The sequence below is a fragment of the Macrobrachium rosenbergii genome, chromosome 50 (genome assembly GCF_040412425.1).
Source record: "Macrobrachium rosenbergii isolate ZJJX-2024 chromosome 50, ASM4041242v1, whole genome shotgun sequence".
Classification (NCBI taxonomy): domain Eukaryota; kingdom Metazoa; phylum Arthropoda; class Malacostraca; order Decapoda; family Palaemonidae; genus Macrobrachium; species Macrobrachium rosenbergii.
In genome coordinates this window covers 32,628,165-32,656,101 of record NC_089790.1, presented here as the reverse complement: position 1 = coordinate 32,656,101, position 27,937 = coordinate 32,628,165, and the positions used below count along the sequence as shown (strand labels likewise).

Sequence of the window (27,937 nt, the reverse complement as noted above, 5' to 3'; positions counted from 1 at the left end):
TGCAACATTCGAATTGCGCTCTAAAACCTTGTAGTGATTCTGCATCTGCCTTGGGAGTCTCGGTTTGGAAGAGTTTTCTAACTAAACACAACTTGATTTCATCTTTTCTGCCGTAGGTCTCTTTTAACAGATTCACTGCTTGTAAATATTTATCACCTAATTTAAAACCAGATATCAGTTCCAGAGCCTCACCTTCCAATAGGCCCTTCAAATAAGAAAACTTCTGTATATTTTCAAAATCAGTACGTTGGTGCACTGATACTTCATAAAGTTCCCAAAATGAATTCCATTCCAATACATCACCATCGAAAAGTTTGAGATATAATTTGGGTAACTTCACAGTAGCTTTAACAGGCGATATCGGTGCACTAGGTTCACCTCTTACAGCTATGAATTTCAGTGCCTACCTTTAGGCTAAACAATAGAGCCATGGTCCTCGACGCTAATCCATTCCAGAAGAAGCGTCGAGATTTGGTTTAGTTGAATTCCGAACCAATTTCTCCCAAAAGAAATAACTGAAAATGGATTAATCCGTTCCTGACCACCAGTCATTACCCCAACCTTGCCTTTTTATACAAAACATTACACAAATTACAATTAAATAAGTTCAGAGTTAAATAACGTACCGTATTAGAAGCACTTTTTACATTTTTAAATGCATACTGTATAAAAAATGCAGCCGTATCACCAATGGTGTAACGAGCCATAGGCTAGGCTAGGTAGCCTATAGGCACCACCAGAATGTACTGTAATGGGTACACACAAAACTGTTGTTAATAATAATATTGAAAAACAAGCCTGATTATTACAGTAAATTAATAATACAGTATTAAAAATAAGCCTATTACTGTATGTCTGTTATCATAAAATTAAGATAAATTTCCTAAGTTACATCGGCACTCGGCAGCTTGTTGCATGAGTACATGTAAACAAACCAAAGCACCATCCTGGTGGTGTATCACGGTACTAATTACATAAATGTTTACATTCAGTCACATGAATGCCTCTTTCATACTTCTCAATAAGTTCTTACTGTCTTTCTCTTCTGCTTGTCAGTAACGACTGTCTTGGGACCCATGATTAGATAAAAATTTAGTTCAGAAAGCCAAAAAAATGATGATATACCTGTACAAGCGTGTACTTCTCCAAACACAGCAGCAGTGTGTGTGGGCTTTAAACACTTGAATACATGTGGGAAGAACGCCACCAACAACGCCAACAGAAACACTTTTGTTTCCAAACGTCATATGATTCATTGGGTTGAATTCTGGTTTGTTGTTTGAGCTCCGACGCAAAATTTACTTGACATTTCGCGTCGAAATCTGATTATGTCGAATTCTGTTACGGTCGAGGACTTGGGTTCTACTGTATTCTGCTTGATTCATAATTTGGTCAGGTTGTCCTCCAGGATCTGTCAGATCCAATATTTTGTTATCCAATTCCTGGACTTTCTGTAAATATTCCTTCAAGGAGTCTCTCAATGAAGAAATACTATTGATATCACATGCATCAATAGTGGTTTCAACCTTTTTTGCCCAGTTAGTTATCACAAACTTAACCCCCCCCCCATCTCCTCTTCAGTTCTTGCAGGTCAGACATCTTAGCCTATAATTTAGGCATAGAGAAGATATAACTCTCTTTTAACTGTGAAAAGAAGGGGGAGCTGGCAATAGAGCTATGATCTGGACCCATCAATTTTATTGAAAAGATTTAGCTGCCTTCCAACTTATGTCACCCCACATAGGATCACCCTTGGCTCTCTCAGGATTTAATTTTCAAATGAAATCTCAGACATATCTTATTAAGGCTCAAGGCCCTATTGTAGTTATCGCTGTGCCAGACTGAATAGGAGGTTACAGGAGTTGTCATTTTCTTACTCACACTCATGGCTGGTAATCTGACATTTCTGGGCGGAGATTAAACTACCCACACAGTTGAAACAAAACCTCCCATGTAATGAGTGAGTCTTTTGCATAAAAGGCAATAGACTGGTTTTCCATATAAACAAATAAATTTTTCAAGTATTTTTTTATAAAAATGAGGAACACAAACCAGCACTTTTTATCATATTCCCCACATCAGTCCCCCATTTTTTTATCAGATGACAGGAGATGAGTGGGGCTATTTCCCCACTCACCCTTTTGAAAACCGAATGTCAACTACCAGTTCAAGCTTGGACTAAGGAACATTCTTACACAAAAGGCTTTGGTTTGTATACTGTACCTATGAAAATACAAATGACAGTACTATACTTTAGAAAAATGTTTTGTTTCCATATGTAGGAAAATTCAATATGCTTAAAAATTGCTGTTTCATATAAATGTCTATCTTCATTCTGATTTGTTAGCAATAGAAATCTATAGAATGAGATTGAATCAAGTACCTTATGTATGTAATGGGCACAAAAAACTTACCGGTTTATGTAGGTGATTAACTATGGAATTTCTTTTACAGTTCAATGGATATTAACTACTGAATACACTGCATGAACAAAATTGTGGAAGTTTTTATTTCATCTGTAAATGGTGCTTTTGGAAGCACAAACATCAGACCCACCACAAACAATAAGGTTTGTCTGATGTCACTCAACTCTTTTCTCTTAATTGTAAGAGTTTGTTTCATTGGTGTAACAGTTTTCAGTTCTCTGCTTAAAAGTTTATAGAAATTTGTATTATATTTCAAATAGATTGTGTAGTACAGAATGCTAATTAGATTTATTGAGTCTTAATGTCCACCTATTATGATGTTGTCATTTTCTGCCTATTTTGATGACTTAGATCAGGATTTTTCATATTTTGACCAAGAAGCTGTATAAGGTGGGATAGTGTCACAGAATGAGAACCCAAATTAGTAACATACTGAATTATTGTAATGTCAGTGAAAATTGCAGTTTTTAAATAAATTCTTTAATCAAAAATTTGTTCACCTCAGTTCTGCAGTTTTCGTAAGGCAATGTTGAGCCATTAAGTGGGCTATGTCTTAGTCAGGATTGGGTATTTGAAGTGTTGGCCAAATGAGAATATAGGTGTAAGTTTACTCACAAATGGAATTCTTATAAAAGAACAAAATCACCACATTAGTATTGTCATGTCAGACAGTAATTTACTGGCTCTTGACTAGCATTTAAAGGTTAATCATGTCAGATGCCACAGTGCAGCAAAGGCTGTGATGCTTAAGTCTAGCCAGTCAAACTAGATTTGAGAATTAGGTTAAATAAAAGTATTTGGGGCCCAATTTGACAATCTGATAGAGGATGTCGTATTTAATAATACAATGTACTGTACATACTTAATTGTACATTGTACTTTGGGTGTCTTTGAGCAGTCAAGTGTGCTATTTTTATTTTGAGACAAATTTCTACTGACGAGCAAGAATTGCAATACACTTAGCTATTGCCTCCTGGATTTAGAACACCTGAATTCAGAGGGCATAGCCTGAAAAGAAATCATTTCTAATTCAGTTTCAGTTTCCTAAGAGAGGCTGGTATATGGAAAAGTGAAAAGTTATGTTTTGGGAAGATACTAACTCATGAATAATATACTATTAGATTTAGTCCCTATTTTTCATTGAAAGTGGAGGAAGGTAAACAGGGTCACCTGATGTATTTATCTTTTGCTCCAGGTTCACAGATTGTAGCAGAACTCTTAAATGAGAGGCTACTCTAAACTTGTCTTCCTCCTGGTCCTTCTTTTACCTTGATCAAATTGCACAGATAGATGGTAGCTTGAGTACAGCTAATTGAAGTTGAGAAGCCTTAGTATGTGTAATGTCAGCAGCAGGTTTACCTTAATAAGGGTCCATTTTCTGCAACAAGGTTTTTGTGCTTTTTTTTACCCTCTGACCAACCAAGGATTCTTTTCTATAAATAGTTACTTATATTTTTCAATGGCTGCCAGTCAGCTAATCAGTGTCGTCTGAACTTCAGGAGTAAAATTTAAAATTTTCTTTGTTAATCTGCCTTTGACCAGTATGGAGTCCATTTCATTATCTCTATCTGTCCTCCCTTCTTAGCTATTTTTTCACATAACTATTAGCTCTCTCTTGGAATGTGTACATTCTAGTTGTCTGTACATAACAAGAAGTCCATTGAGTAGCACAAGAATTGTTGATAAAAATGTCTGTGAATAAGTGTAATCTCTGCTGTACTATACCGGTAAGTTACTTTTTGTAAAAGAATATCGTAGCCACCCAAAAGACTTGTAATTTTACTAATACTCTCCTTAAGACATGGAAATCTTGTCCCTCCCATTGACCTTTTATTATTACAGTATAGTTGAGCTTGAGGAGAAATGCATATACTTAGTATTGTACAATTAATGTGGCAGTTCTAAGAACACTTTGGAACATCTCAGAGATGTGTTCATTGGGTATATAGCTGCCCTCTGACCTGTGTTGCCTTATCTTTAGGGCATATCTTGGTTCACTTCAGTTATCCTGGAGTGAGAGTTCAGATACATCTTACTCTGGCTCAGAGACTTATTAGTCTTGCATCCCTATGCCAGGTTGTTTAGGAGGTAAACAGGAGTTATTGCTCCTGTGCTCATGATCATGAAGGAGCATGGCATTTCCAGGCAGAGATTCAACTTACCTTGCAGGTCAGTAGAGAGACTGTCGGTCTTTCCTTCCACCTAAGGAGTGAGTGTCATACATAAAAGGCAATGGTTTATATTCCCATAGTATCAGATGAATTTCTTTTCCTTATGAATACATACCAGAGCCTTGTATCATAATCCCACCTCAACCTGCTTGCATAATCCGAGATGCTAAAGGAAAAATGCTTGATGATAGCAGGTGAGTGGGGCTTCAGGGGTTCCTTCCACTCATTTTCCTATCACCAGTTTTGTGCTTTCACTGAGTTTCAGTGACTGATTCTAGCACGTACAGAGGAGTACTCCTACATTTAAGGCTTTGGTTTGTATACATAAGAAAAACACAAATTTACTTTTAAAACTGATATTTTGTGGGGCTTTTGGAAGTTAACAAAATGTTGCTCAACTAAACTACTGTAATTGTTAACTTTCTCTCACTGAAAGGAAGGTAAGATTTATTTCCAGCCCCTCAAGGTGAAGGCTTAAGGAATTTTGCTGATATGCTATGTAAGTGAAACATTGGTTTAGATAGTTTTTTTTTTTTTTTTTTTTTTTTTTTTTTTTTTTTTTACTTGGTTTCTTGTGCAGCACAGTGAGGAGTTTTGGTTGAAGCTACCACAAATTTCAATGGTGATTAGCTATCTTTTACTACAAACACTGGAGGCTGTTTTCCAGAGATGAATAGCATTTGGCAAGAGGTCAGATTACCAGATGTCATAGTATTTACTGCAAAGGGATTTATAGCTTATGATTAGATTCTTTTTGTTATGAGCAGCTATAACTTGAAGGTAATGACTGTTGATAACCTTTGCCACAGTAAGTTAGCAATTATCAGGCCATAACCACATTGAAGTGGATGGTAACTTAGTTACTGTTGGGTGAGTATGGTTTCCTTTCTCTGTGCACACTGGACCTCCTGATGACACTTCTGGGTGTATTGCAATACCTTGTAATCCAAAGGTAAGTGTTTGATAAATGAAAACGTGGTGTCTGGGATAGAAATAGTTGTTTGGGGCTGAAACTAAAGTTCTAGAGGTTAGTGTGACAGACAGTCTAGATAATGTATTTTGAAGTTTTCGATTGTGGTCGGAGACAAAATGAAAATTGTTAATTGAGTCTTACAGAAAACCAAGATAATGTATTTTGAAGTTTTGGACTGTGGTCTGGGACAAAATGAAGATTGTTAATTGAAGTTTGTGGATTGTAAATACCAATACTGTACCTCATAGAATATTCTTGAATAGAAAGCTAATTTGATAAATACTTGTCAATACAGTATGAAAATATCCTGGGAAGACGATCTGTTTTTCATAACTTTTATGTAAATAATCTTAGTATTATGCAGTTTATTATGTGATTCCTTACAAAAATACCCTTTTAAATTCAGTCAGTGTTCTGAATGTGTGTAAGCCTACTAGAAAAGTGTGGTACTTGGAGAATTCAAGATAAATAAAAAAAAGAGGTGGGATCTTATTGGTGCTAAAACATTTTAGCAGATTACATGGAAGTGCTGAACTAGTTGTATAGATGTTATAGCCAAGCCCAAGTAGAAGTAATAATAATACTTTTTAATTCAGATACTACAGAACTCTGTATTATAATTTGCACAGTGAACCTTAAGCTGATGAAATTTGCACTGAAATCCAATTTTTATTTACTTTAATATTTACCATAGCTGTGACTAAATGTTTCAAATACATATCCTTAATAAAAGACTTCGGATGATCGACCCTAGTCTAAAGAGATCATGTTCCATTTGTGTCCCTGTTAGTAAGAGGGGACTAGGTATAGAATGCTGGGGCCTGGTTATAACTGATTTTATTTTATCATAATACCTTGGAAGCTAAACTATCTCACATTTTACAATGCCTTGTAAGCCAAAAGATCTCGATTTGATGTTCTTAACTTCTTCCTCCTCTTCTCAGGAAAGTGTTTGCAGCATGAAGCATAAATGGGGCAAGTTGACTGGACACCAATTGCACCAAGGATATATATCAGTATCTGCTGTGAAACAAGAACATTAAATTCAGGAGACAACATTTCTCATCAAGTATGTATAATTTGGTTGAATGTATTGTTGACAATGAAAGAGATATATCAAAGAATTAGCCCCATTAACATAAATGTCTGAAAGGCATACTTCAGTTTAGAGATATAATCTTTGTGTCCTTTTTGACTAATAAAACTAGGATAGGGTTAAGATTACAGTTTTGTGCAAAGTTGAGTAAAATTCAGAATTGCTTTTTGTAACTTGTAAAGTAGAAACTGTAGGAGTCTTTATCATATAAGGTAGTTCACTATGGTTTACAATATATAGTTTATTGCCTGAACCTGCTAGTGGTTTGATATTTTCTCATTCTTTTCATGTTAGGTGCATTGAAGCATTGTGGCTTTGATTGATACAGCATTAATTAGTGTAGTTTTTCAATGAATTTATTATAACAATGCATTGTTTGTCTAGTTCACCTGTTATCCACCAGGTGGGTTTCATATGTTTTAGTTCATCAGAATTCTTGTTGTCATCGTGATTGGTGATGTTAAGCATTTTCTATTTTGGCTGTCAAACTGCAAACAGTAAACAGGATATTAGGTTCTGCCACAACGACTTGTGTGAACAGGATGTACTCATCAGAAATAGATAGGCACTGTATTTTGTGTCAGTTGTAGGGGGCCAAAAGTGTGACCTTAACCTTTGGTGTGAGAAATGTAGGGCTTGTATAATGTAGTGATGAAGAAAGTCCTTAGTTACAGTAAGAAAATGGCTGCAGATAGGTTGAGAAGGCATAAGCTGGTTACCTAACTTCTGGTTTCCTCACCAATTCGTACTATCTCTCCTTTCCCTCTTCTCTCCCTTCTGTCAGTTCCACTTCCTGTTGCCTCTACCATAGCTCTGTCTTCTGGTCCCCCTTTAGTTCAGGAAAAGTGGTTTGATGAAGTAGAACAGGATGCTAGTCTGATTTTGGAATCCGTTAATGGTTTAACCAGATTTTTGTTGGTAAAGAAACTAGCTCTTCCCATGCTGTGTTCTTATCCACATTCTCCCCAGTAGAAAAGGTGTCAGTGGCCTTGACCATCAATAACCAAAGCTTAGGACTACCCTGTGCCTGTAAGAAGTCTCCACTGTTAGGGAACCGGGTCATGTCTCTGGGAGAGGTTGTCTTGTAACCTCCCCCCCCCTCCCCCCCAACACCTCTGTCTCATTTCAGACAGCTGGTCGTCCTCAGTTGCCTAAGGATTGGTTTGGTTAATGGAAGTCAGTGCACTAGTTACCACCTTCACCATCATAAGTTCTGATTATAATGATGTCAAGTTAATTAGGACCCAGTAACATAGGAGATAACCACTGAAACAAGGCTAGTGTTTCATCTGCTAGAAGTTCTGATACTCAAGTTAATGTTTTTCAGCCTACTGTTTAGCCTGTTACTTCTGTTTCTGCCTTGCAATCTCAACCTATTTGTTATTTCCCTCTGCAGTTTCATTCCTGCTTGTTTCCTCTTTCTCCTCATAACCTTCACTTCCCTCTCTCATGTGTGTGTCTATCAGTGTTATTGGCCATTCCTCATCTACCACCTCAAATGTGTCTTCTGCAGCTCCTTCTGCCTCTTCAGAAGGAATCTCTGTGGATACTAAACTAAATGCTATATTAGAAGTATTTTTGATATGTGAACTGTCGTCGTCAGGTGGTGGGGCATCTCCTAAGGCCTCACTAACTCACTCCCCCTCTTCCCTCCCAGCCAGCTTCCTATTCATCTACCACTCTACCTGTCTTTGTTACATAATCACTTTCTCGGCCGCCTCTTGGCGCCTCAGGTGTTTCACAACAAAAGTATATCTTCCTTACTGCCTTGCCTGTTGCTTTGCTTGAGGAGTCTATTTCTCTCACTCCAGCTTCTTTGTTGGCACTTACAGAGGCGTAGTTTGAGGTGCAAGAGTCATTTTGCATTTTTAGGCGGCTTGTAGACGGTTGAGAATTTAAAGTGATGGTAGACTGTTTTTGCTGTTTTCCAGCACTTCAGCTCCAGTTAAAAAGATGAAAAGGTTGAAGCTTTCCATCTCAGTTAAGATATGTTTTGAGGAAACTTATTGTGTTGTGGTGCATAAGGCTTCCTTTAAGAATGCTTCTACTTTTCTTCCTCCCTTTATGAGGCTGCATAGAGCTGCCTCATATGATATTCGTTCTATGTCGGCTCTGAAGACTTCAGTTCAAGACAGACTGCTTCTCTTGTTTAGATCCAGTAAAGTAGAGCATTGGAGATGGTTAAAGTTTTGTGGTCAAACAGTTTGTCTGAAAATTTTATTAAATTATTTTTCTGAGTCTTTGAGGTGTTATCATTTGCTGAACTTTCATTTTGTACCATTTCTCATTCCTTACACTAGCTTGAAGATTTTGTATCGCTGGAAGAAGTCTACATTTTAGACGAGTCTTTAGAGCCCATGTTTTATCAACAGGACGATTAATGACACTTTGTGAGAAATGTTACCTTCATTTACTAATTTTTGTTCAAGAAGAGTGAGAAATGTTACCTTCATTTACTAATGTTTTGTTCAAGAAGAGGAAGCAGTTCTGCTCATACCTAACTCTAAAGGTTGCTCCTTCCCCAGAAATCTGCAACATTCTCTTTGATTATTGTTTACCTTGTTCCATGACTGCAAAAGGACACATGCCTTTATATTTAAAATAAGTATTAAAAAGAGGTGCATTTAACAGCAAAAATGACATTTTTATAATAAAATAAAGTTTTATATATACTTACCAAATAATTACATAGCTATAGTTTCTACTTTACGCAGCAGCTCAAAATTCAAAATTCGCGGTAGCGCTCTTTTGTTTTGGGTGTAGGTATGCTGCCCTGCCCACTATCGGGGAAGAATAGGTACAACTTAGCTAAGGAGCTCAGTTCGTTTATGCTCCATGTCCATGAGAGGGGAGGAGGGCAGGCTCTGATCATGTAATTATTTGGTAAGTATATATAAAACTTTATTTTATTATAAAAATGTCATTTTTATATAAGTAACTTACCAAATAATTACTTAGCTGAATCCCACATTGAATGGAGGTGGGATGAATGGGCATATACTCCAAAAAACTACTCGACATGGGGGATAATTTGGGATAGCAAATTAGCTAGCATCTTGGAATGCTTGTTGTAACCTTACCTGGTGAGGGAGCAACAGCAGACGGGTACTGCCTCTGGTCGTGGCTCCTCTCGACCTGTAGCGGTGTGGCGGTAGAGCCAAGAGTCACCTCTACAGAGTGGGTGCTTTGCAACATAGGAGGTCAGTCACAGGTTGCCAAAGCTAACAATTCCAATGGGTCACATAAATAATATGTGGATCTGCCCTTGCTCTGGGCACAGTACAATAGTGTAACAAAGACCAGATAAAATTAACCTATACCACATAAAATACCAATTGGTGACACTCAAGACTCAGTGTCCACCAAACTTCCCAAGAAGTACGACTGCCCTTATTCAAGGAGAGTGGATAGAGGAAAAGGGAAGGCGTTCCTCCTATCCTTCATCCCCCAATACCATGCCAGCTGTGAAGAACAGACCTAAAGTACTGCATTTTTCATACACTGTTTCAACGTCCCGTAAGTAAAACATGGCAAACACTGACTTGCACCTCAAAAGTGTTTGCAAAATTGAAGAGAGAGACAGGTTACGTTTAAAAGCCAAAGACGTTGCCACAGCTCTTATTTCATGAGTCTTTACTTTGCACAAGGGTAGTAATTTGTCTTGAACTCCCGAATGTGCTTCCGAAGTCACGGATCTTAAAAAGAATGACAGTGCATTCTTGGACAAAGGACGGCTGGGGTTTTTAACGGAACACCAAAGATTAGGGGCTGATCCTCTAGGGTTTTTGGTTCTCTCGAGGTGTACCCTTAGAACTCATACTGGGCAGAGGACATTTTCTTGATCGGCTGGGCCTAGTACTTCTGAGAGGCTCTTGATAGAAAAGGAGCGAGGCCAAGGGTTAGCCGGGTCCTCATTTTTGGCTAAAAAATCCAAAATTAGCGAGTATACTGCATTGCCTTGTGAGAAGCCTATCCTTCTATCAAGGGCATGAAGCTCGCTGGCTCTCTTGGCTGTAGCCAGTGCCACCAAGAATAATGTCTTCTTCATAAGATTTCGAAATGACGACGACTCCAAAGGTTCAAACAATGGTCCTGAAAGCCAGTTGAAGACCACGTCCAAGTTCTAAGCGACTCCTGAGAGTTTAGCTTGCTTAGTAGTGCTCAAATGCTTGATTAAGTCACCGATGTCTTGGTTTGAAGACAGGTCTAATCCTCTATGACTGAATACTGAACTCAACATCACTCTGTAACCCTTGATGGTAGATGTTGAGAGTCCTTTCAATGTTCTGAGATATAGAAGAAAATCTGCTATTTGGGTTACAGACGTTTGAGAAGAGGAAGTCTTTCGCTCTCGGCACCACTTCCTAAAAACTGCCCACTTGGATTGGTAAACTGCAGAGGAAGATTGTCACCTGCACTTAGCAATAGCCTCTGCAGCCTTTCTTGAAAATCCTTTTGCTTTGACAAGCTCCCTGACAGTCTGAAGCCTGTCAGACCGAGAGTGGATAACCCTTGATAGTGTCGGAGGAAGTGCGGCTGTCTGAGAAGATTTCTCCTCAGAGGAAGCAGCCTTGGGAAGTCTGTCAATGGGCTCAACAGATCGGGGAACCACTCTTTGTGTGGCCAAAAGGGAGCGACTAGTGTCATTGACATGTTGTCGTGTGAATTGAACTTCCTCAACACTTCCCTCACCATGCTGAAGGGAGGGAAGGCATAAAGGTCGAGGTTCGACCAGTCCTGCAACATGGCATCTGTTGCCCATGCTTGTGGGTCTGGAGCTGGGGAGCATTACAAGGGAAGACGATTGTTCCTTGATGTCGCGAACAGGTCTATCAACGGCTTTCCCCACAGCTTCCACAGGTCGATGCACACCTGTGGATTGAGTGTCCATTCCGTCGGTAGGACCTGTTTTCCACGACTCAATTCATCCGCAAGGACGTTCATCTTGTCCTGAATGAAGCGAGTCAGTACTTGGGTCTTGTTGCTCTTTGCCCAAAGAAGAAAATCCTTTGTCACTTCATAGAGCGTAAAAAAATGGGTCCCTCCTTGATTCTTGATATACGCTAGGGCGGTCATGCTGTCTGAATGAACCGCTACGGTTTTGTGGCAGGTTAGCATTGCAAAGTGTTGAAGGGCCAGATGAATCGCTTTTAGTTCCTTCACATTGATGTGGAGGTTTCTTTCAGAAGGGGACCATGTTGTTGAGAAGGGCTCCCCAACCCAGATTCGAAGCGTCTGAGAATAACGTTGGGTCGGGGTTCGTTGGAGCCACAGACCTTCCTGTCGAGAATCTGTCTTCTGCTAGCCACCACCTGAGGTCTTTTATTTGGGGAGTGATGCTGAAAACAAATGAGTCCAGGAATGACTTCCTTTTCCAATTGGCCATGAGGTAAAATTGCAGTGCTCTTGTATGTAGCCTGCCTAATGGAACGAACTTCTCGATGGAAGAAAGAGTCCCGAGAAGACTCATCCATGCGTTGGCTGAGCAGGAGTTGCAAGTTACAAAGTCCTGGACTTTCTTGCAGCAAGAAAGTACCCTTTGTTGGGATGGAAAAGCCCGAAAACTCTGAGAGTCTATCACTATCCCCAAATATAGAATAGACTGAGTTGGGACTAACTGTAACTTCTTGAAGTTTAGTAAAAGTCCCAATTCTTGGACGAGACGAAGAGTTTTCTGCAGGTCCTCCGTGCACTGAGAATTCGAGGGGGAGCGTAGGAGCCAATCATCCAGGTACAGAGAAATGTTTATCCCCAAAAGATATAGCCATTTCGTTAGGGGAGTGAGTATCCGGGTAAAAACTTGAGGGGCCGTGGATAGTCCGAAGCAGAGTGCCCAAAACTGGAAGACTCTGTCCTGGAACACGAATCTTAGATACTTCCTGGAGTCCGGATGAATTGGAATATGGAAGTACGCATCTTGCATGTCGACCGTAACCATCCAGTCTCCCTGATGGATGGCCGACAAAACCAACTGATTCTTCTCCATTTTGAATTTCGTTGTTTGAACGAAGCGGTTCAGGGTATTGACGTCCAGAACAGGTCTCCATCCCCCCGATGACTTGGGAACCACAAAAAGGCAGTTGTAAAATCCCCTTGTGTTTACATTTTCGACTATTTCCACGGCTCTCTTTTCTAGAAGAGCTGACACTTCCCGAGATAGGGCTGAAAACCTCTCTGAGTCTACTTAGTAGGCTGCTAAGTTGATGGGAGAGGTTACTAAGGGAGGTTTCTCCCTGAAGGGGATTGCATATCCTTCTCTTAATACCTTCAGCACCCACGGTTCCGCATTTTTCTTCTCCCATACTGTCCAGAAATGGGAAAGTCTTGCTCCCACTGGAACACGGAGGACAGGAGTCTCATTTTCTAAGGTTAGACTTATTAAAGGGTTTCCTAGATGGCCTGGAGGCTCGGAGGTTAGTTCTAGGTCGGGACTGGAGACGGCCTCTACCACCTCGAAAGGGTTGTTGCTGCATGGGCGACGACATCCTAGGAGTTGCACTTGAAGTGGCTCTTGCAGGGAACTTAGTTCTTTTGGTGGATTGAGTGATGAGGTCTTGAGTTGATTTCTTCTGTAAATCCACTGAAATCCGATCCAGTGTCTCCAGTGGGAACAGACTATCCTTGTCTAGGGGTGCAAATAGAAGCGAAGAACATTCTGATGGAATGACCCCTTTTGCCATATACGAGCACCACAAATCTAGCTTCTTAAGGACTCCCGTTGTGAAGATGGTTGTTGCAAGTTCTACTGCTCCATCTCTTACAGCTCTGTCCGCGCACCCCAGTACTCCCTGCCAGTCCGAAGCGAAGTTCTCTTGTAGGGACACACAGTCTTCTATCATCTTAGCTAGGGCTCCTACCATCCAATCTAGAAAACTAGAAATCTCAATGACTTTGAATATATCTTTGAGAAGATGGTCCAACTCCAAGGTTGTGAAAAGAATTCTGGCCGAAGTGAAAGTTGAACAACGAGAAGCATCTATAATACTGGAGAAGTCCCCTTGAGAGGAGGCAGAAACTCCCAAGGACGGAGCTTCTCCAGTTGCATAAGACAGGTACTTCTGCCTTATTAAGTGGGAGGGAGGCGCACAAAAAACTGCCTTCCTGATTTTCCTCTTCTCTGCTAGCCAGGCATCCATGCAGCCGAAAGCTTTCTTCGATGACGAAGACAACACCATACATGGAAGTCTGGCGGTACCTGGTGGCTGTCGCATCAGGTAGGCTGAACCCAGCAATAATGGGACGACTGGGGAGAAGAACGATGGGTAGCAGATCAGGAAAAACCTGAGTAGAGCCGAGTAATGAGAGGTAGGTTATTCCTCTTCTGCAGGTTTCTCGGCGGACAAAACGGGTGATCCTGGGGGGTTCCACGGTGTCCTGTAGCGCTGGAGTTGGCTTTTCAAGAAGGCTCAACACTTTGTCAAGCCGGAGTTGAAGCGGCGCCAAAGAAGGGTCTTGAGAAGCCGACGGAAATTCTTGTTGCGGGGTTATGAAGACATTAGAAGTGGGGTGGAAGGGAGAGGTGCCCCCATCGACTGGGCGCATGGATGATAGGCGCCCACCCGCTGTTGAAGCAGACACTGACTCCTGGGAAGCAACTGCATTGTCCGCGGACACTTGGCGCGCCAAGGATGGGCGCTCTGTGATCTGACGTTCCCATTCCGAGCGGTCAAACACGGGTTCTTCTAACTTGGAATCTGGGTGCTCCCGAACAGGTAAGGCGAGAGTGCGCGCTCTGAAGGCGAAAGCTCAGATGCCAAACGATCCGTGAGTTAGCGCTTATGCACATTACTGATGTACACTGGGTGCTTTTTCGCACATGAAAAGGAATGAGAATTATGAGACGGGGGTGAATCTGAATCCATTTGAAGTGCCTGGCCTTTTCAGTGGCCTAGATACATTTGCAAAACGGTCACTGTGTTTCTTAGATGTGGGAGAGTCTGAATCACTTGAAGAAAGGGTATGGGTATCCATTCTAATACCTTTCCAATGGTATTCTTCCGCAGCCTGGGATCAGTGGACAACAGGCTCGGATGAGGCGACAACTGCTCGTGGGCAAACCCCACCGACCTCCCTTGGACTGCCAGTTTGCTTCCTCCCATGTTTGCAAGGGGAGTTTAGCAGGGACCTTGGTCTAGGAGCATCGGAGGGACGAACAGCCGCCCCCTCCACTGACACTTCACTCGACACAACACTATTAAATTTGTCCATTAGGACCTTCACAGAATTCCCAATTTGGGAAACAGTATTCACAAGTAAATTCAATTTTTTATTTACCCGTGCTTCTAAGCTGGCAATGGCATTGGGTTCAGCAGAATGAGAGCTAGGTACAGGAGTGACAGGAAAAGCTGGAGGACTAGAAATGGGAGAAAAAGCTGTCACAGGCATTGAAGGGATAGGCAAAACATCAATATTGTCCCTTGAAGCATGACCTACACTAGCAGAAGCCTTTCTTTCGGTCCTAGCTGTAGCTTTTCTAATACGTTCACATTTCAATTTGTCTAAGTGTGTCTGTAACGTCTTCCATTTACTCTTTTCCCAGTCTTTACATTCGTCACAATTCAAATCAGGAGAGCAAATTTGTTCCCTACAAGTACAACAAATGGTGTGTGCGTCGTATTTTGCCGACGTAAGTCTAGTTTTGCAGCCTTTGCTGCAGTACCTAATGTTGGATAAACTAGAGTCCGACATAATGGTAAAAAATTCCAAGTGAAAAAGTCACAATCGAAGTATCCAAAATTCTAGCTAAGCTAGATAGCTGCGCTACCAAAAATCAAAGAGTACTTCACCAAAGGTGATCTCTGACCATCTGGTGAAAGCGAAAACGAGAGCTGCTAATAACTGTTGTTCAGTCATTAACCAGCAGAAACGAATTGAGCTCCTTAGCTAAGTTGTACCTATTCTTCCCCAATAGTGGGCGGGGCAGCATACCTACACCCAAAACAAAAGAGTGCTACCATGAATTTCGAATTTTGAGCTGCCGCGTAAAGTAGAAACTATAGCTATGTAATTATTTGGTAAGTTACTTATATAAAACTGCCTTTTTAAAGAAAACATCCACATTAACTATAAATTCTAGATGACAACAAGCATAAATATGGCTTTGAATTTTAATTTCTTCTACATAGCTAGAGAAATTTCTCATACACTGTATTCTCATGATTTTGTAGTAGTCAAATATTTTAATACCTAATACAGTATTGGCAATGAAAAAAATGTTTTTAAACTGATAAATTTATTATATTTTAATACCTAATACAGTATTGGCAATGAAAAAGTTTTTGTAAACTGATAAATTTATTATATAACTCCAAATATGCATATTACAGCTGGATTTCTACTACTACCTGTATGCCAAATCATTTACAATTTCTTCCAAATTTCCTTCCTTCACCTCAAACTACAGTTTTTTTAAGTGACAGTCATGAAAGTGCTTTTCCTTTTGTGTGCTTTTTACTTTTCTTTTTGTTCTGGATTACTTTTTTATTTCCTTTCTTAGTACCTGTTAAGTTTTCCTTATTCATCTTGGGTGACCATGACTTTGAACCTTTCCTGAGCTGCTGCTTCTTTTTGTGGACATCAAACTTCTTTTCAGGTGAACTTGCATTTGCATTATCCTTTGCTTTATCAGCATTTTTTGCCAAGGCTTCACTTTCATTACTTACTTGACTGCTGAGAACTTTCCTTTTGTTCTTCTTGCCTGATTTTGTGATTTTTTCTGCTGCTTTCTCATTTTTCACAGGTAATTCATTTTTATTATCTACTTTATTACTAGAAACAAATTTCTTCTTTTTCTGCTTTTTCTTTTTATTTACTTTCAGGCTTCTTCCAGGATCAATTCCACTAATGCCTCCAGAATAGTTAAACTTCCTTCTCTTGTTTTGTGTATCAATTTCAGACACACTAAGTGATCTCTGAAACACATACATACAAACATTACTTGAAGAGCAAAGGTGGGAAAGGGTTATTATATGAAATGCAATTTTCAAAGGCCATCCATCATTTCTATCAAAACCATATTATCAAACCATAAAACTTGAATGAACTTGATTTTTTCATGGAAACTGGTGACAGAAACTGCATGGAAAACAAGGCACTGGTTAAGTACAGCAACTAGAAAGAATGTGCCCCTTCACTACACAGTATATCCTTCCACTGCACTGAAATAATGAGGGAAAGCTAATAAACATGAATAAAATCCTAAAGCCTTACAAGAGTGAAGGCTATTAAAGATGGCAATTGGGATTGCTAATAAAAACATTATTGTTGTAATGAAAAAGAAAAATTATATTAATTTCACCCCATGCCCATTACTTTTACTTAGCTTAATTTCACCCCATGCCCATTACTTTTACTTAGCACAAATAGTAACTTGGAAGTGATGTAACTGTGCTATGGTGGTTACCCAAGCTATTAAAAAGAATGGCTTTGATGGAGTAAAAATGAGCACCTGGAGTTTAGAGATGTACTACATCCATAGCACTGGAAACTTACAAATCTTAGCAGGTAAAACCTGTCCTGCCACCACAAGAGATCCTTAGGAGTACAAAACCATGATTCTGTTTGTAACATCCATTAACCCTTAAGGGACAAGCTAAATACATATTAAGCACAGCCCCCTACTGGGCAAACTTTGAGGTCGGCCAAAAAAAAAAAAAAAAAAAAAAAAAAAAAAAAAAAACACATCATTGGAAAAAGAGGAAGATATGCAAATGCACATGGTATAAGAAAAAATGTAAAAAATTTTCTGTACCATTGAAAGTGACTTTACAACCCTGTGTGGGGCCTCTTACAAAACACTTGTAAAAATATGCAAATTTTACAAAGTATACATATTTTATTTTGTAAAATTATAATTACAGCTCACACAACATCAAAACAGATAAGCAATAAAGCAGCTCACACAACATCAAAACAGATAAGCAAAAAAATCAGTAACAAATTCTGAGTATATTTATTTTAAAATAATTATGAGATTTACTGAGATGGGGAGATGCAGTACCTTTTTGTGAGGTATGCATGCTTTTTCTAATATTTCTTTGCACTTTACTTTGAAAATTACAATTATACCTGAACTACTATCATAAAAGATAAGAGCTAAAACCAATATCAATCCTTGGGTAAATTTGAGCCAATAAAAAAAAAGATGCCCTGGAGCTAGGGAGAGGCAGTACATGGCCCCCATGAAATCTCAGGGCTGACCATTCTACCTCTCTCCCATACTGAGCTAATAAAGTTGCCATAAATCATTTATGGGCCATTGAAGTGCTATGAACATTTTTCCCGCTAATTTCACCCAAGCTGTATGATGCACAATATTAATCCTCATAAGAGTTAGCCCAGCATTTACTCAAAACCTGTTATAGTTCCTCAACTGATCATGCCCGTCCAGTAAGGGTTAAATCAAAACAGGCAAAAATGAGTTACAAGTAGGAAAGGAACCCTAATATTCAAACAGAAGATAGAAATTTGAAGGTCTTGATGATGAATGTGTGTGTGTAACATCCCTTCAATTAAAATGAGCTAATATTGAGTCACAAGTAGAAAAGGAACCCTATTATTTAAACTGCAGATTGAAATTTGAAGGTTTTGATGATGAATTTTGTAACACCCCTTCAACAAAAATTAGCAAAAATGAATCACAAATAGGAAAGGAGCCCTAATATTCAATCAGGAGATTGAAGTTTGAAAGTCTTGTTGATGATGAATCTGTGTAACAATCCCTTCAATAAAAAATTAGCAATGAGTCACAAGTAGGAAAGGAACTCTAATATTTAAATAGATGGAAATTTTGAAGGTCTCTTTGTGCAAGTAAATGGACACTTACTCATGCAGGGCAGCATAGAAGCAACTGAAACTCAAGTTCCTACCCCTGTAAGGACTACCAAGAACTGAATTAAGAAGATGAGGAAGATAAGACAGCCAATACTATCAACCCTAAAGAGAACAAATCCATGAATCTGTACATAATTAACCTTAACCCTTAGTGATGGGCTGGATATATATTAAACACACCCCCAAGACTGGGCAAACTTGAAGGTTGCCCAAATAATAAAAAACACATCAATTGAAAGAGGAAGACATGCAAATAATGTGGTGTGGTGTAAGAAAAAAATTTTAAACATTTTTCCATACCTTCCACATGAAGTTGAAAGTGACTTTACAACCCTGTGTGGGGCCTCTTTTACATGACACTCGTAACAACATGCTAATTTTACGTAGTTATACATGGCTTTTTTCTAATAATTTAATTTTTTTAATTATAATTACAGCTCACACAATATCATAACAGATAAGAACTAAAATCAGTAACAAAATCTGAGTACTGTATATTTGTTGTAAAATATTTACAAGATTTACAGAGATGGAGAGATGCAGTAACTTTCTGTGAGGTATACATGTTTTTTCTAATTTTTCTTTGCAAAATTACAATTATAGTTGACATACTATCATAAAAGATAAGAGCTAAAACCACCAGCAATCCCTGTATACATACATGAGCAAATAAATAAGAAGTCATGGGACAGAGTGGGGCAATACATTCCCCCATCAAGTCTCAAGGCACACTAATCGCCCCGTGTCCTGTGCTGAGCTACACTGTTGCCAAAAGTCATTTATCAACCACTGAAGTGCTATGAACATCTTCCCTGCTAAATTCATCCAAATAGTATGTGGCACATAATATTAATACTCATATGAATTAGCCTGTCCATCACTCAACACCTGTTACAGATACTCATATGATGATGCCCGTCCATTAAGGGTTAAATAAAAATCAGTGGGGTTTAATATCTCCAGGTTCCTGCTATAATTGGGAGGTAGAAAGGGTCCTGATCTCATGACCCTTGACCTTAACCTGAGAAGCCTGATCTGAATCATGCCCTTAAAGAGACTCAGACTTCACAACAATCATCATCATTCCCCCTAATGTTGAGTGCTGCAAAGAGCCTCTGAAATTCTGATGCTCATCTCTTTCTTATGTTCTGCCATCTACAAATCTTCACTTTAATTTCCCTTTTCACACTTCTCATCTAACTAATTTTAGGTCTTCCAACTCTTCTGGTGCCTGCAGGAACTCAACACACTTGCATGTACTATTTTCCCAGAGCTTGTGCAAAACTTAAGTTCTAACTATCCCCATCTCAGTATCATATTTATCTGTTCTACCTATGGAACTTACATAATTTCCTTATGGTACCATTTCTGACTATTCTGCTATCTGACTCCTAATACTACCGTTCTTCTTATACCTGTATTTTCAAATCAACACAACCTTTTATACAATTTCATTATCATACCATGACTTCTGTCCATATAGCAATATAGGTCGTACTAGACTTAACTATAATCTTTTGTATGTAATTCGAGTCCATTTGATTTCCAAATTTTCTTCAGCCTGCCCACTGTTTGATTTGCCAACTCAAGAGAACCTGTACTAAATATGTTATTAAATATGTGAAAGATTCAGCCTCACTAATCCTTTCTCCATCTAATGTTATTTTACCCATTGTGCATAAAATGTTCTCATAATTTTCAGTTTTCTAGATTTATCTTGAGTTCCATTTCTCTACACATGAAACATTGTATTTTAAGAAAACTTTGTAAATCTTATGGTGTATTTTAAGAAAACTTTGTAAATCTTATGGTGTTCTGCTGACTTTAAAAAAATCTGTATACTCTAAGTACATATTGCATCAACTTTCTATAGCTACTCCAACCTAAACAGTTCAGAGATCTCGTTAAACAAATCATTTATAACTAACTAACCAACCTAAACATGTTCTTCCATCTTTGACTACCTTTTTCATGATAAAATCTGAGATGACCAAACAAGGTGAAATTACCATTGCCTTGTAGCACCTAACTATTTACTGCAAATTCACTTAACAAGATGCCACAAAAACTTTGCACCTACTTTGTTCACTGGAAACTTTACATATCTAACAGGAGTGCCATAGTGACTCAAGACCTTATAATATTGGTCTGTGGACAAAATCAAATACCTCCTCATGAATTCCACATACTACTGCACAATGTATCTTAACACAAACACTTTATCTGTGTAAATCCTGCCTTTTCAAAAGCCAACTTGTTTTGTCCTAAGCTTTTTATCAATTGCCTATTGAGAATAAGCATAACAAACATTTTTGTTACAACCAATGGAAGTGCAATGCATCTATAGATCAGACCACCTTTCTTTGGTGCATAACTATGACTTCTAATTCCCAGTCACCAAGCTTTGTTTTCTCATTCCACATTCTGCAAAACAGGGGTGTGTTAAATCAGGTTGTATACTAGATTGCAAAACCATCTCTATGTTTGTCTTCATGAAGCTTCGCTGTACTAAAACTAGAGAACTTTTAATTTTAACCTTACATGTGGCAATGACAAGTCAGTGAACACAGCTGACATGTGGCAATGACAAGTCAGTGATCACAGCTGAAATCTGTTCCTCTGCAGCTCCAAATACTCATGTGGTTTTTTTTTTTCTCTCTATTAATTAATGGCTATGTGATCTATTAGGCCTCTAAGACTGCCATCTGTAGATGTCCAAGTATATTTATTGCTGGAAAATAGTGCCTACAATTAACAAATTATTTCAGAGAAAAACTAATAAAGTGTTTCCCATTTTCATTTGCAGTCTCTCCCAGGCCTTCCTTTGCCCATTGCATCCTCCATACCTTCATTGTCCCTTCCCGATTTTGAATTCACATTCCCAACAATAATTCTATCTCATTCTGGTATTTCAGCTATAACATTCAGCAGTTCTATAAAAAATTCATCTTTCAATTATTTAAAGGCATTATCTGTTGGCATATAGCTCAATAAGTACTCATAATACAGCTTTGATTTAAATCTTGCCAGTAGTAATTTACTCCTCAAAGCTCTCTAGTCGGTCAGTGCAGTTTCTCTACTTGGTGCCAAGATCATGCCTACTCCTATACTAATTCTATTTATTATTCCTGAATATAGACATTACCCTAATCCAATCTCTCTTTTACAATTCCTTTGCACCGTGATTTACAAACAGCTATCAGCTAAGATGTCTAGTCCACATCTCTTAAATTCATTTTAAGATAAAAAAAAAACAGCGCCCTACCCAGGGATTGATCTGAGAAGGGCAACCTGTTCTATCTATCAGTCTATTTGATTCAGGGTTCTTACATTCCAATTTCCTATTTTCAAATTTATCGTTAATATTCACAACCAGGAGATTCTTAGCATCCCCAAATGCCTGGGATCTGGATGCATTTCTAATTATTGTACCTACCCATTTAAATACAGTAGTAAGATCCATGAAGAATTCAGAGGCTAAATACACTCAAGGATAGTCAATTCCTTGTAGCATGCAGCTCCTAACTAAGGCCAGTGACCACTGCCATTGCCTATTCGTGACAGTGATCACAAGAAAGCACTGCTTAGTGCATTTGCAGCCAGCACAAACATATATTAACTTTCTGATTTGCAGAGGTCAAGGGCTCACATGTTAAAAAATACTAAAAACTATAAAAAAAAAAGACAAAACATCTGTAACATTAACAACCCCTGATTTTTCAAGTTTATTGTACAAATATAAACCTTGCAATTCTAAATGATGCTACTGAAACTTACCTTTCTATCAGGACAGTCAACTCGCTTGTGCCCTTCCTTTCCGCAACTGTGGCACAAGAAGCTCTTGGCTCCATTCTCTGCATCTCCACACTTGTGATCCTGTGGCTGACACTTCTGACATCTTGAACAATGGTTCCAAGAAGGTTTCACACACTTGTTACAATCATCACAGTGCTTGTATGTCCTTCCATCCTGAAAATTCATTAAGTAAAAAAAAAATTTGTGCATTAAAATATTAATAAATTCCAAAATAAGTATAATTACTCTGCATAAACTTCCAAGACTGTAAAAGTTGCTTAATATCTTCATCAGAGCAATATTAGTAAATCATTGACAGAAACTCACGATACATACAACAGATATAAAGATTCTAAACTGGATTGACAGGAAAATGAAGGATAATGGTTTAGCTTTAATAATTACTTGGAGATACAAAATTAAAAATATTTTCACTCCACACATGAACAAACTCACCTTAGACATACAGCCATTACATTTATTACAATGTTTATTTGTAGACTGGACCCATCTGTCACAAATATCACAAAATCTGTATCCTTTATTTTCAGGTAATGCAAACAAAGAGGGGCGATCATTGACATAAACTCTGACTGCAGATCCTTGGGTCATGCCCTTGGGTCCTGAAAAAAATATATAAAATATTGTATACAACATATCAAATTTTTAAGAGTAATTGGTATTTTTCCTTGGTATACAAACTATAACCTTTCACATTGTAATATTCCACAACAAGGGCTGGAAACAGTGAAACTTGGCAACACACTAGTTAATATGAGGTCACCCATTCACCTGCCAAAAGTTCACATTGACATCAAGGACTATGTAGAGTGGCTGAGGTGAGATTATGATAAAAGGCCTTTGGTTTGTATACCTAAGAAAAATACAAATTACCTTGAAAATTCAGTACTCATTTCTCTGAAATACAAACCAAACCATTGCCCTTTTCATAAGAGACTAGTTCTTAGGAGGGAAGATAGTCTCAAGTTGAATCTCCATCCAGAAATGCCATGTGCCAAGATAGTGAGTAAGGAGCCAATGACTGTAACTTCCTTAGGAATCTGGCATAGTGATGCAAGAGTGACAAAGCCCTGAGCCAGGGTGTGACTCTGGAGAACCATGTGCTGCCCTAAAGAAAGGGTAGCACAAGTCAGAAGAGAGATAGTATCTGGGTTAATCATAAAACGATGAGTTCAGATTATAGTTCTACAACCAGCCAACTGACCTTGGTAAAACAGAGCAGGCATCACATCTTGTGAGCTAAAGCTCTAAGGTAGGATGCTCTATTGCGTAGCTTACCTGCAACGAGGCCTAGTCCAGCATGTACTTAGCCTGACTGCCGCCTTGCTCAGGAAGGAAAGAAAAAAGGGCAAGAGAGAGGAGTTAGTGACTCATTCATTCAAACCCTAGACTTACACCCTCCAAGTACCTTAGGCATGATGCTTATTTCTATAAGAAAAGCCTGGGTGATTACACAACCTGTTGAGGGGCCCTCATAGGTCCAAGGAGGTTTCCATAGTAACATCTGAGGCAGAAGAGGTAAGGGTTGTATGGCACTGCCAAACACCTACCCTTATTACCTAAAACACCAAAAATTCCTCTGAAGTGCTGGGAACTGGCTAACATTCTCGACTTCCTAAGCTCTTCCCCAAAATGGACAATCATCCACCATCTAGCACGCCTGGTTGATTACTTCCCAAAGCCAGAAAGATTATTCTTAAACATTTTCTTGTGCCTGCCAGTACTAGCAAAGAGGTGTTGGCACTCTTGGCTCAGAGTGTCACTTCAGATTTAAACAGTTTGGGAACATCTTACCAGGATCCCCATCAAAAAAGTCCCATAGAGAGAACCACAAAGCTCTTGTATTTCAAGTCAGCAACTCAAGGATTCTGAGATTTTGTCACAAATTTGGGAATAAATGAGACTCCCAACACACAGCGTATCAGACAAATATGATAGGCCATGCAACTTACCAACAACAAAGTCTAAGGCTAGCAGAAAGTCTTAAAATTAAGATCTTGATCCAAGGCCACCCTAAAGGGGTTGTATAGCACCCAAGTTAGGCTGCAGAGGATGAGAAATTGCATCCCCCTACAGAAGTCTAAACACTCCAGGCAGTCAAGGCTGTTCAAAGACCCTCATGAGCATAGAAACCTCTACTGAGGAAGAAAAGTCCTTGCCCTTCAGTTGGATGTCCTGGCTTAGGGACACAGAGAAGCTTCTCAATGTATGTAGACAACAATGTCTCCAATCTGCCGAACAGTAGCTCCAAACAGAGAGGCCCTGTCTATAACACCAATTGCAGAAGAGGCTCACTTTTCCTGATCCTCAGACTGATGATTCAACTAGAAGGGAGAAGTCTATATATTCTCTGGCATGTAAAACTTCCATTAGTGTGTCCACAGCAGGGAAAGGAGCTTGCTTTTTCTGCTGAACATCTTGGTCCAAATAGTAGTTGGGACAACAGAATCATCTCACCAGAGAGAGAGCGCCTTAGCGAAGAGACTGGGTTCAACAACTGTGCTGGGGTAACTTACTCAAAATTATCACACTCACAAATGGGCTCAATAATCTCTCAAAAGTACCATTCCAACTTAGCCCGAAGTACTGCTGAAGGAGGAAGGCCCTTATGCCTTATCAGATTCCTAATGTGTGAGTTAGATTCTTGAATGAGGCTGACACACCAGCCTGCCTTAGTGAGTGGTCTTGGGATTGTGGACACGAATGATAGCCGAACCATAAGCTGAGGTTGACTCACGAATGGAATGAGTATGTTCAGAGTCATGGGCAATCCAGGAATTCCTATGCCTGGCCAAAGGCAAACTAGTGGATGCCTTTACGGGAAGAAGTAAAAGCATGGAAAGAAAGAAAGAACAAAACAATGGAAGAATAGAATAACCTAGACATCAGACCTGCAAACAAACAAGAGTCTACAGTAAACTAATATACATGTGAAAATAACAATAGGAAGTAAATAATAAAAGAAAAACAATACAAAGTACACTATATGCTTAACAAACATGAAGCCTACAGATACACATAAAGGTGAAGAAGACAAAATGTTATGAGCATCCAAAGAATAGGACTTAGTAAAATGGATATAAAATTGGGTATGATATGCAAAAATTTCTCATCTTGTAAACTAGAGGATTGAGAGGCTGCACAGTCTGCCTAAACAGAGATAGGTTTCTCACCAAAAATCTTAGGTCATGGGAACAGGGTAATAAAAAACCCAAGCCCAAAAAGACATTGAATCAGTTGTCTAGATCCCCGTTGAAATCAGAGTGGATAATAAGAGACAGCCTAATCATTCCCAGAGCTCTGACTAGGTTGGAAAATAAAACCTCAAATCAGAATGTTATACAGACACCACTATCTGCCCCTGAGAATTATACTGATAACCTTTGATGAGACACCTCAATGTGCATCCTTTCACCAGATAGAAGTACCTCATTAATGAAAGGAAAGTGAATTGAGGTTGAGCATATAAAATTTTGAGACAGAGTGGTTTTTTCCAGTACTGTGCTGAATGGCACTTAATCCCTCCTTCAATAGGAGTTCTGCAACCACTGAAGGAGACGGTTATCATGCAACCTTTCTCCAGTTTAATGGAAAATATAGTACAGTCCAACCTCTTAAATCTGGGAGCCTTGGGACCAGGACACTGCCAGACCACAAAAAATCCCAGAATATAGAATACACCCCTAAAAAATGAAGCCCCTAAGTAAACAGTCTTGCAAGCTAATTCCACACACAAATAGCATAGTTGCCAACTTAGCCTACTATTTGGCTAAGTTCTGACACCGCTTTTTATCATTTTATTACTTGTATATTTTCACTTTATCATTTTATAACTACATACTGCATAATTTTCTTTAAAACAGTGTACTTTATTTAACACATTTAGCCTACATTCCCGAATTAGCCTAGCTGTAAGTCAGCTACTTAACTTTTCTCAGAATCTGCAATGTTATCAGTGACTTTCATCTCCTGAATTTACACTTTTCATAATTATCGCTACTGGTTTCTTTGTCATTTATTTTGACTGTAGAGGGTAATGAAATGTCAAAAAGAAAGAATGAATTTCGGTGATCATTAAGTGCATTCACCGTCAAAAAGTAAACAAGTACACCACCATCTATTGAGGAAAATGAACACTAGCACAGATGAAGATTTATGCTTGCGCTTCTTTCCTCTAGCATCATCTGATCTCTTGGGTGGCATACCAAATGGGTAAAATATACAGCTACTATATATGAAATGAGGTCTTTCAAGCACTCTAAGAGTAAGAAATTTGAGCATTGCCAAATGTCTCATTGTTTTGATTACAAGTTTTGACTTTATAGAAACTTCTCAAGTGGAATCTTTAAAAAAATGTATTTATGCATTTAAATTCCATATCGAAAACATTTGACTTCACACTTTTTCATTACTAACAGTTATTATTTTCATAAAAACAAAAGTGATATGGCATAATTTTTGCTGTCAAGAAGTTGTAAACAATATGTGGTGCCACTCAACAAACTAATGGCAGCTGATTCAAAATTGATCCGAACCACGGTAGTTCCCAGACCACAGAATGCCGGTTTTAAGAGGTTCAACTGTACAGGAATTTTACAAATCCAATAACCTCTCTGGGATGCATCAGCTTTCTGTCTCTTCACTTTTGAAACAGTCAATCATGTGAAGACAGAACTTCAGAATTTCATGATGACTAGGAAATGGAGTGTATGGCTGAAATAAAGCCATTTGTCTCAACCATCCCAGTGTCTGATAGTGCTACACAGGAATGAGTAACATTTGTCCTCCTTTCACGAGAAAAATCTCAGGACAGCCATGGATGAATTTTATGCTAGGCTCCACCTATTAAAGAGCTTCCAGAGCCTTCCAGAACAAAATCAATCCAAACCACGTGAGTTCCCAGACCACAGAATGCCGGTTTTAAGAGGTTCAACTGTACAGGAATTTTACAAATCCAATAACCTCTCTGGGATGCATCAGCTTTCTGTCTCTTCACTTCTGAAACAATCAATCATATGAAGACAGAACTTCAGAATTTTATGATGACTAGGAAAGGGAATTTATGGCTGAAATAAAGCCATTTGTCTCAACCGTCCCAGTATCTGATAGTGCTACAAAGGAATGAGCAACATTTGTCCTCCTTTCACGAGAAAAATCTCAGGAGAGCCATGGATGAATTTTATGCTGGGCTCCACCTATTAAAGAGCTTCCAGAGTCTTCCAGAACAATGTTCACTGCAGTAGCCAAAACACTTACAGTATGTTATGTTGGGAGCACTCTGCAACTTTCTGGAGTGTCACATTAAGGCTTGAAAGGGAGCAATGGTGGACTCCAACATTTTGCTCCCCAATGTAACCTCCCTACTGCATTCTTACCCTACATGTTGGGACCCTTTTTTGAAGTGTTGTTGCGCAACTCATTGAGTGACCCCGGCAACAGAATTGCACAATATATACTTTTCTTGAAAAAGGGGAATCTGGGAAACAATACCCTTGAGAGTTTCCTCTTCCTTAGCCTAAGAAAGATTGGTATGAATCAGCCCTACAAGCCTTCACTCACTACTAAAGGACCCATCCAAAAACAGAAGAAAGGAAAAAAATAGCATTAGCACCCCTTTCAAAGC

General features: G+C 38.9%; 1 protein-coding gene and 1 long non-coding RNA gene across 2 annotated transcripts in view; one reads left to right on the top strand and one right to left on the bottom strand.

Moving 5' to 3' along the window:
- The window catches only part of LOC136832820 (uncharacterized), a 56,922-nt gene extending 47,518 nt beyond the window's left edge, over positions 1 to 9,404 (top strand). Inside the window, exons 2-3 of the long non-coding RNA XR_010851327.1 lie at positions 2,455 to 2,569; positions 6,515 to 9,404. This is a non-coding gene — a long non-coding RNA (uncharacterized lncRNA). The remainder of the gene's footprint in view (positions 1 to 2,454; positions 2,570 to 6,514) is intronic.
- Positions 9,405 to 15,881: 6,477 nt separating this feature from the next.
- The window catches only part of LOC136832819 (rRNA N6-adenosine-methyltransferase ZCCHC4), a 102,827-nt gene continuing 90,771 nt past the window's right edge, over positions 15,882 to 27,937 (bottom strand). The window contains exons 8-10 of the mRNA XM_067094439.1: positions 22,750 to 22,916; positions 22,276 to 22,467; positions 15,882 to 16,577 (exon numbers count right to left, since the gene is read on the bottom strand). Of these exons, the coding sequence (XP_066950540.1) occupies positions 16,086 to 16,577; positions 22,276 to 22,467; positions 22,750 to 22,916 (851 nt within the window). The 3' untranslated portion in view covers positions 15,882 to 16,085. The remainder of the gene's footprint in view (positions 16,578 to 22,275; positions 22,468 to 22,749; positions 22,917 to 27,937) is intronic.